A 10,000-nucleotide genomic window follows, 5' to 3' on the forward strand; every position below is an offset into this window, starting at 1 on the left:
TTTAAAAAAAAAAAAAAAAAAAAAGAATGTAAAGTAATTAATGAACAAAGAGACCGTGAATTTGGAAGTGAGGAAGGGAGGCTGTTTGGGAGGACTGGGCAGAGGAAAGGTAAGGATAAAAGGGTATAATTACTAGCATTGAAAAAGAAAAGAAAGATATAGCTTTAAAATCCACATATTTTCATCAAATGTCTAAATTGTCTTTACAACTTGTATATATTCAATTTTGTTCCACCAGCAGTTTATTCTGTAGTCAAAAGCAACGTATTAATTATATTATATTTGATTTTTTGTTGACATTTTTTCTCAATATAGTAATTTCAGATCTTGATAGTGAAACTAAATATGTATAAAATTATTTTGTCAATGTTTTATTATTTTCTTGTGTACTCAGAAGTATACAATTTTAGAGTCTAAGTGGTAGATAGACTTTGTGGTTAAGCATTTTTATCATTTTAAGGCAGCAATGTAAGTAAACATACTGTGTGAATACTAAATTAAGAATGGACTTGACATTTTTGTTGTTCTCCACTGAAAGAAGAAAACATGAAACTGTTTTTTGTGAGTTGAATAAAAGTTTTAAAGATAATACTTTGTTGAAAGAAAATGTTGGTGGGAAATTTTTCCTTAAAAACAGGTATTAGGAATGTTAATAAAAGTAAATGAAAAAATATAAGGATTTATAAAGCGTTTTCAGGTAAAGATAAATTAGAGCAGACAAGGGTTTAGCAGCCGTTTAGAACTTTTGTTCTTCTCTTTTTTTTAGGGATTCTGGAAACATCAAAGCTGGATTAGAACATCTGGTAAGCTCTGAGTTCCTCTTGAACGTTTGCGTTGTCTTTGATACTGCATCCTAAATGAACACTTTGGGATGAGTTTTGAATACCTTGCATTGAGAAAGCCAGCCATTTCCCAAAGGCCCAGCCTACTGCTACTACGGGAAGGCACTCACCTTTTTATTTATCTTACTATTTCAAGGGAATTAAATTTTTTTAAATTACCTTTTTTTGATGTAAAGATGAAATAAAATGAGTGACAATCCTTGGATTGATGACTGCTTTAATTAGAAGCAAAATTTGGTGTAGAATTTTTGGCATATCTTGATCTGAGAGAAACAAGCGCATGTTTTTAGAAAACCCCATCAAATATCGCATGTATAAAGTGGTGTGTGTCAGCCATTTAACAGCTTTGAAAGGAGTGAGTAGCTTTGTTTCTCCTAATGTCTTTCTTTATGAATAATGCATTGGTTTAACCTATATTCAGTTTTAGTATATAAAATAATTGAGATGCACAATTTGTGTTGAGCAAGCATTTTGAAAGAACAAATAAAACTTAAACTGATTTAACATTAAAATCTGTCCATAGATTTAAAAAATCGGAAAAAAAAATCCCCTTTACAATAATTCACTGGATAAAGTGTTCACTATAGCATTAAGTAGTTCATTTAAACAGAGCCTTATAAACTCATGCTCTGGTTTCTGGTCAAATCCAAATGTTGAATAATTAATGGTAGTGATCTTTTGTAAATACAGTCTAAGTACTTTTAAAATTGAGAAGCTTCATTCATATATCATACTCTAGCTTTGTTAACTATTAATGTACTTTTGGTCTGCTTCCACAAAAGGAGAACAGTGGCAAGAGGCAGCCACTTCATGTTTTAAAATTAATTTTGCTCTTTGACAGTTTTGTGTTTGTGTGTGTGTGTGTGTGTGTGTGTGTGTGTGTGTGTGTGTGTGTTTGCGCGCGCGCAATGCATTATGGTTACTCCCTCCTCACCTGGCAGCTTAATTTTCACTAACAGAAATTTCAGAGTTGGAAAGGTTGGTTGGCTATTTATTTATTTATTTATTTATTTATTTATTTAGGTTTTTCAAGACAGGGTTTCTCTGTGTAGCCCTGGCTGTCCTGGAACTCACTCTGTAGACCAGGCTAGCCTCGAACTCAGAAATCCGCCTGCCTCTGCTCCCTGAGTGCTGGGATTAAAGGCGTGCACCACCAGGGACCCAAGAAATCCTGGATCTTTCAAAATATTCCTAAAAAACAGAGACTGAGGTTTTAAAATCTATGTAACTTAATTAGAAAAGTTTAGTACTGTCGTAAATAAATAAATAAATAAATAAATAAATAGCATTGCGATTGTCATCAATGAAAAATATTTCCAAGTTTCTGTTTATCATTTAATAATGATATAAGTAATTAGGACATCTAAATAAAATGTTAACTGAAACATCATGCCTCTGTATCAGTTAGTAGTTTATATAAAAGGGATATATAATACTATCATGTCAATAAGAACGTTTGTAGTTCCCCTTTAATTTATTATCTAATTTAAAATTTTAGGCCTCTGGATGGCTCAGTAGGCAAACACATTACCACAAGTCTTATGACTCAAGCTAGACCCCAGGCACCTATTTTATGGAAAGAGAGATCAGACTCCCAATTGTTTCTTTTTGTTAAAAATAAATCTACACCTTCTTTGTCTCTCAAAAATAGTCAAATCAATTAAAAGTGATAGTAAATAGCAAAAAATAAAATAGGAAAACAAAATGAAAACCACATTAAAATGGAGTTTTGTATTGGTCTGCTATTTCTGAGCATGGGCCTACTCTAGAGTATATAGATAACTACACAGTGTCACTCAGTGAGTGCAGAAACCTGGGGTTCCCTTCCCCAGCAGGAGTCCATTGCAAATAGTCCTTCCTTCAGATAGATCCCTTAAGATGCTTGCAACAGCCTGCAATAATTATAGGTGGAGAAAAAATACCTTGCAGTACTCTAGCTGGGGAACAAACAAATCTTGGTACATTGATTGATATATATATATATATATGTATATATATATATATATATATATAAAATTATCTATTGTAAAGGCACCTTCTTCTGAGGAATACCACACCCATTTCTTTTTAGATTAGAGATCCAGGTTAAAGACACTGGAAGTCTCTGGAATGTAGCACTTTCCATGAACAGACTCTCCACTGCACGAGCTACATCTGAGGCTCCTGAATTCAGCTTCCTGCTGCATGCCTCCATGATGTTACTTGAGGCAGATGGAGAGATGCCTCTCACCCTTTGGAGAGCCTTGCCTTGTTCAAGCCTGATGACCTGAGTTAAATCCCAGGAGAGATCCATTGCCACAGAGACTTCCACATGTGCAGTGACACATCAATATGCATACTAAAGAATAAGAAATAAAAAGGATTTTTTTTTTTTTGAGACAGGGTTTCTCTGTGTAGCCCTCGCTGTCCTGGAACTCACTTTGTAGACCATGCTGGCCTAGAACTCAGAAATCCGCCTGCCTCTGCCTCCCAAGTGCTGGGATTAAAGGCTTGCGCCACCACACCCGGCTAATAAAAAGAATTTTTTAAAAAATCTTATAAATTAAATAAGATTTAAACCATTCATAATTTAGCTTGCTTTATGAAAATACCCAGAGCTGCCAGTGAAGCACCAAGTAAAAGAATTAAAGAGAAGACTCAGGCCTTTCTTACAAAGTCATACTTCTTTGGTTTTTACAGATAAGACCTCAAAAATGATAGTAATATCTCTGACATATGAATGAAAAACAGCATTTGTACGTTTAACAAGAAAATGACACGGAAGTATTGCAAAGAGCTAGTCATTGAGTTTGTATGGTGAAGGGCAAAACCATAGAAGACGAAAGCATTTCAAATCACAGTGTAAGTGGTGATTCAAAGCATCAAGCATTTTAATTTTTACCTATAACAGTTCTAGGGTATGAGGGCTGTAGCTGGGTAGTAGTGTTTGGGTAGATGTCAGGAGGCTTTGGGTTGTAATACTATTTCCACCAAAAATAGAGAACCAAAACCTATATCAGTTGGCATAGTTTTGTCCTTTTAGAGAAATAAGAGAATTATTCCTATAACCTTATGCCATCAGTTAATATAGCTGCTTGATACAAAAAAATCAGTTTGTTTCAAGATTAAAAAAAAAATACTTACGTGGTATGAAATAAATGAAAAATGTTAAAAGTTTAATTACTATTCCCATTTAAATCCGCATTCACTTAGATACTGATGTAATTCCTGGATCTGAATCATCTTTTCAGAATATTTAAAATATAGGCAAAAAGTATGCAGAAATAAAATGTACATGTTAACAAGAACCATGTTAGTTTAATAAGTCAACACTGGAGTATTAAAACTTTACTATAGGACATTAGTCAGGTTTACAAACACCCACAAATAAAACAATGCATTTATGAAATTCTTGGGCAAATGGATGTATCTGGAGGATATCATCCTTAGTGAGGTAACCCAATCACAAAGAAGTCACTAGATATGCACTCACTGATAAGCAGATATTAGCCCAGAAACTTAGAATACCCAAGATACATTTTGCAAAACACAAGAAAACCAAGAAGGATGACCATCGTGTGGATACTTCATTCCTCCTTAGAATAAGGAACAAAATACCCATGAAAGGATATAGGTACAGAGACAAAATTTAGAGCTAAGATGAAAGGATGGACTATCCAGAGACTACCCCATCCTGGAATCCAGCCCATCCTCAGCCACCAAACCCAGATACTAATGCACATGCCAGCAAGATTCTGCTGAAGGGACGCCAATATGGCCTCTTGTGAGGCTATGCCAGTGCCTGGCAAACACAGAAGTGGATGCTCACAGTCAGCTATTGGATGGAACACGGGGGCCCCCAGTGGAGGAGCTAGAGAAAGTACCCAAGGAGCAGCTGTAGGTGGCTGCAACCCTGTAGGTGGAACAACAATATGAACTAACCAGTACCTCCTGAGCTCGAGTCTCTAGCTGCATATGTAGCAGAAGATGGCCTAATCAGCCATCATTGGGGAGAGAGGCCCCTTGGTCTTGTAAACTTTATAAGTCCCAGTACAGGGGAAAGCCAGGGCCAAGAAATAGGAGTGGGTGGGTAGGGGAGCAGGGACGGGGAGGGGTGTATATGGAACTTCGGGATAGCATTTGAAATGTAAATAAAGAAAATAATAATAAATTTAAAAAAAAGACCCCCCCAAAAGAAATTATAAGAGCCCTAAGAGTCTTAATTATAATTAGACTCCTAGTGAAAAGCAACATATCTTCTTCCTTCTCTCCTTTTCTATTAGTTCTGGCAATCTCCTAGTAATTATAAGATTAGTTCTTTCCCCTTCCCCTCCTCTGTCTGAACATTGCTTCTTTACCTTGCATGCTTGAGTCAGAGAAAATGCTTGACTACCAAAGGCACACAGTCTGTGCATGAGAGGTTCCTTGGAAACCCCAGTTGCATAGGAGGATGCCCTGTACTCCCTGAGTTGTGTGAAAGCTCAGGAACTCAAGTGTAGGGTGTAAACAGCCACATTTTTTTTTTTTTTTTTTTTGCTTGTTATTCTACTTACATAACAAAGCACACACCAGGCAGTCCTTTGTCAGCATCTTCCAAGACTATCAAAAGATGCTGGTAGAGATAAGGCAGAGTAAGCTGTATCTTACAAGATACATGGAAGTGCTGCCTAGAATTGTCTGTCTCTTAAGTTTGGGATAGTGTGTGTTTGGGGGTCCTGGTGTCTTCTCTCTCCCCCTTTGGTTCACCTCCTCAGCATGCTGAGGTCACTCTTACATTTCTCCCTTTGCTAGAATATGTTTTATATCCTACTGTTCTGCCAGTGCTCTCATGCTGTTTTAGATAGGTTGTAATGTTTAGTATGTTGTCTTTCACTTCAGTTTGCTGCTAGCACTCTGTTTTCCTCTTGTTTTGAAGAAAACTGTATTCTGGTCCTGTTGTCATAGAAAACTCCTGACACCTTGTGTATTCCAAGCTCTTTTTCTAGAGTCTTACCATTTGAATGATAATTAAGCTTTCCTTAAAATCCTGTCTTGCATTGCACTACTGTGCCTCTTAAATAATTCCATTAATACCTTGTTTTATACTGTTTTCTTGATGTCTCATCTACCACCCTTATTTACTTTTATTTAATGATTTTTATTTATTTTTGCCTTGAGATATTGTCATTTCTTTTTTTTTTTGTCCTTTCAAGTCCTCTCTTTTGCTGAGATGAACCTAACAGTTGTTTCTTTGTAAGTACAAACTGAACTTTGTCATGTGTATAGATTTAAATTTTATCATTTCATGAAATTAATGTTTTGGATTACACTATTAAATATTTGCTCCATTTCATTGTTTTATTGTCTCCAGGTACTGTGTGTGTCTGTCTGGTTTCTGTGTGTCTGTCTGTTTCTTTGTGTATATGGTAACCTTTTACTTATCTTTGCCTTTAGTCACAGGCATTGCTCATCTTACTCAGCCTTTCACTCATTTTTATTGAAATGTATTGTTTTTTATACATATTATAATTTGTTCTTCATATCTGAGATAGCTTTCTGTTTTTCTTTTTGTATTTTAAATTTTCATGTGAAAATTTCTCTAGTCATTTGTCCAAGTATTATGCTTTGGCATTAATTTTGCTTACAGAAGTTTCATGCTACAAAAATGTTTTAATTTATATTTTCTGTTTACTTCTCATACAAGTCTTTATGGGGAAACGATTTTATGTTCTCATTTTTAATCCCACACATTTTGTAGACACATTTGCTGCATTAAGGATGAGCTTTCTGCAGTGCAGTGGTATGCTGGCAGATGAGAGAAACTAGAAAGTGGTCAGGTGCTGATTGAGCCTTTCCAGTTTCTCTTCACCTTCGCATTCTGCATCTCTAGTCTTTCTCTCAGAGCCATGCTCCCTCTACTGCTGCTTCTGGTCCTGCTCATTCCCAAGCATCAGTTTTCTAGGAAACAGGTTTTCAGTATTTTGACCTGTTGGTGTTGTACACCCCATCCCACTCCACAACCCGGTGAGGGGGGAGTAATTTTAGTTATGGTTTGGGTTATCCTTTACACCCAATACTATTTTTATCAGTGAAAAGTGGCCTGTAAATATTTTTACCTCAGAAAGATAAGTTACTAATTAATAGCAGAAAATGTTATAAACCACTTTTTAGAAAACTGTGATGTTGTGTCAGAGCCTTGTATATACTAAGCACATGCCATCATATGTTCTGTAATTGAGTGACAAGCATTACCTTTGAATAGCCCTTAAATTCTAAGAAATCATCTTACAGATATCCTGTAGAATCATCAGCAGAACTCATTGCAGAGTATCTCAAAGAGCTCAGTGTCCATACTATAACAGGAAAAAAAAAATGAGTGAAACGTCTACTTTTAATGTTTAGTTAGATCTTTTAATGATTCTAGAAAGTAATGCTTTTACTTTTTTTTTTTTTTTTTGAGACAGGGTTTCTCTGTGTAGCCCTGGCTGTCCTGGGACTCACTATGTAGACCAGGCTGGCCTCGAACTCAGAAATCCGCCTGCCTCTGCCTCCCGAGTGCTGGGATTAAAGGCGTGCGCCACCACGCCCAGCGTAATGCTTTTACTTAAAGAAACATAGCATACAGATGAAAGTCCTCTGACACTGACCTCAGAGCCTTGTCTTTTAGTGTGTCTCTCTGCAGGCGTAGAAGAGGAGCTGATTGATTACTGATGCTGTTGTTTCTGAATTAATGATCTTTTAATGTTGTAGAGAATTGACTCTAAGTTCTTGTCACGTCAAGTTATTTTTCCTCCCAGTTTATATTTTAAAACTCTGGAGCATATAGTAAGTGACTCCCTGATTTGAAATCCCAGATTTCTGTGTTTACTTTCACAGAAATCTTTAATGTAGTCCAGTAAATACTGATGATGTGAACATGCATTCTTATTATTTATTTTATGAAAAGGTGCAAGTGGTAAAGTTTGCCATTTGTTTACAATAAAGCCATCACTTGTAACTAAGGAAACTATATATGGAATGACACCTATTCCTCTTAGTAGAGGAATTAGAGTCAGGAGATGTTTATTAGTAGATGGAATGTGTGAGAAGCTGTCACTGTTTAAAAGGAAAATTAGTGTTCTTAGTTTTTGCTAGGTAGAAGTACTGATGTGCTGGTTCCCTGGGGTTGGGTATGAAGTCACTCACCATCCTCAGGATGCTAGTTCTAAAGTGTTTCTTCTTCTCTTTTCTGAGAAGTCACATAAATAGATGGCGGTGGATGCCAGTCAATTGGAAATCATATGTAGGCGCAGATTCTAATTTGCAGAGTCTAGTTGGTTTTCAGGGTCTAGTCAGGGACTTGATATGCATTCCAGGAAGTTTGAAGTGAAGCCAGTGCTCTTAAGAGCCAATAGGAAGAAAAATATATTAAAAAGTTTTGTCTTGAAATTAAAGTGAAGTTTTTTAGATCGGGTAGAATCTAGACTCAGAGCCTGCAAGTTAGGAATACATTGCAAGCTGATTCATAAATCTGTAGAGACAGGTATTCTACAGATTATAGAGGGGCAAAGATACCCATCTTACTCTGCAAGAACAGTGCAGGCAATAGTTCTTCTTTGGTTTTTCTCCTTTACTGTTTATCAATTGGTATGTTTCTCATATGATGATGATGATGATGATGATGATGATGATGATGATGATGATGATGATGATGATGATGTTGTTTTCAACATAGGTAAACAATTAAAATAAATAATAAGAAGTCTTTTGATAAAAGAGTTTTAATGGTTTTCAGCTTTAAGTGGGATCTATCTATCAGTAGACAGCAAAAGAACTCTGGAGCCATACCTGTGGGCTTCATCTCCCCACAGAGGTCTCATTTGTGTTTCTAACGTATAACATTTGAAAATGATGACCTACTTGTCTTTGTGGTCAAACAGCACAGTCTGACCATTGTGAGTGTTGAAAAAGCAACTATCATTAATAGCTTATTTAGTCCATCAGTGGTTTGTAAGACTATGTTGCTGCCTGCCAGCCATGTAGATAAATCCTTTGCTATTATATACTCATCAGTAATGGTACTGGGTCCTAAGAAAAGCCTCTCCCTCTTTTTTAGGCTATTTTACATAAAACTTATAAATAAAACTGCTGTATTTTCAGTTCTCAGAAGAATAGTTGCCTTTAACACAGACAAAATCATAGTGTATACATTTGATACAGTCGAGTATTAAGTTAACCTATAAAATGAACAAGACAGTTAGAGGGACTGATTTCTCTCCCAGTTTGTACTAAAAAGTATTCTTTATAATTGTACAAGTGAGTTAGAGAATATAGCTACTTTAGATGTATCAGTGCTGTGCATATACTCTATAATGTGGTAACGCCAGTTTAAAGTATTTATTGTCTCTTGTCTCTATTTAAGGCAGTGGTTCTCAACCTATAGGTCACAGCCCCTTTGGTGGCTGAATCACTCTCTCATAGGGGTCCCATAAGCCCATCAGAAACACAGATATTTGCATTATGATTCCTACCAGTAGCAAAATTACAGTTATGAAGTACCAATAAAAATAACTTTGTGGTTGAGGGTCACCACAACTCAAGGGACTGTACTAAAGGGTTGCAGAGTTAGGAAAGCTGATTTACGAGCTCCCCCAGATCTACCAGAGCGTTAGTTTTCTTACCTGAGCCAGTGTTTCTTGGATGCTCATGATTAAATGCATGTAGAACAGACTCCTTCCTCAAACTGTAATTATAAAATGCAACTACATGGCGTTGTCTTCTTCACAGAAGACCTTTTTAACCTTTTTAATAGTGATCTTGTCAGTGGTTCATGTTTTCAGTTTTCTTTTGATCAGTTGCAAACTTGTTGCACGTTTAATTGATAAATGATTAGTAACTAGTAACCAGTCTTCCAGATAGCAAAACACAAGAGCCCTTCTCTGCCCACCTCAGACCTTTCAACATGCCGTAGAGATGACTAACTGTTCCATTTTTGACAGGAAATGTCCTGTGAAAAAATACTGTCAAACTTGTGCTTTAACAAAGCAAGAGATTAAACAGTGTTCAAGCTATTAATAATGGTGCTTTCACTATGTTTGATACACATGAATTTTTCTTAACTTTTATGGACCCATGCTTCTTAAAGTCTTTAAAAGTAAACACTCTAAATGCACTGGGATAGCCTCCATTTCCCATTAGCTGCAGCCTTCAGCGTCATACCT

At 36.2% G+C, this 10,000-nt stretch overlaps 1 protein-coding gene across 1 annotated transcript in view; it reads left to right on the forward strand.

Moving 5' to 3' along the window:
* The window catches only part of Rsrc1 (arginine and serine rich coiled-coil 1), a 300,961-nt gene that overhangs the window by 192,928 nt on the left and 98,033 nt on the right, over positions 1-10,000 (forward strand). The window contains exon 6 of the mRNA XM_029538027.1: positions 767-803. Within this exon, the coding sequence (XP_029393887.1) occupies positions 767-803 (37 nt within the window). The remainder of the gene's footprint in view (positions 1-766; positions 804-10,000) is intronic.

The sequence above is a fragment of the Mus pahari genome, chromosome 4 (genome assembly GCF_900095145.1).
Source record: "Mus pahari chromosome 4, PAHARI_EIJ_v1.1, whole genome shotgun sequence".
Classification (NCBI taxonomy): Eukaryota; Metazoa; Chordata; class Mammalia; order Rodentia; family Muridae; genus Mus; species Mus pahari.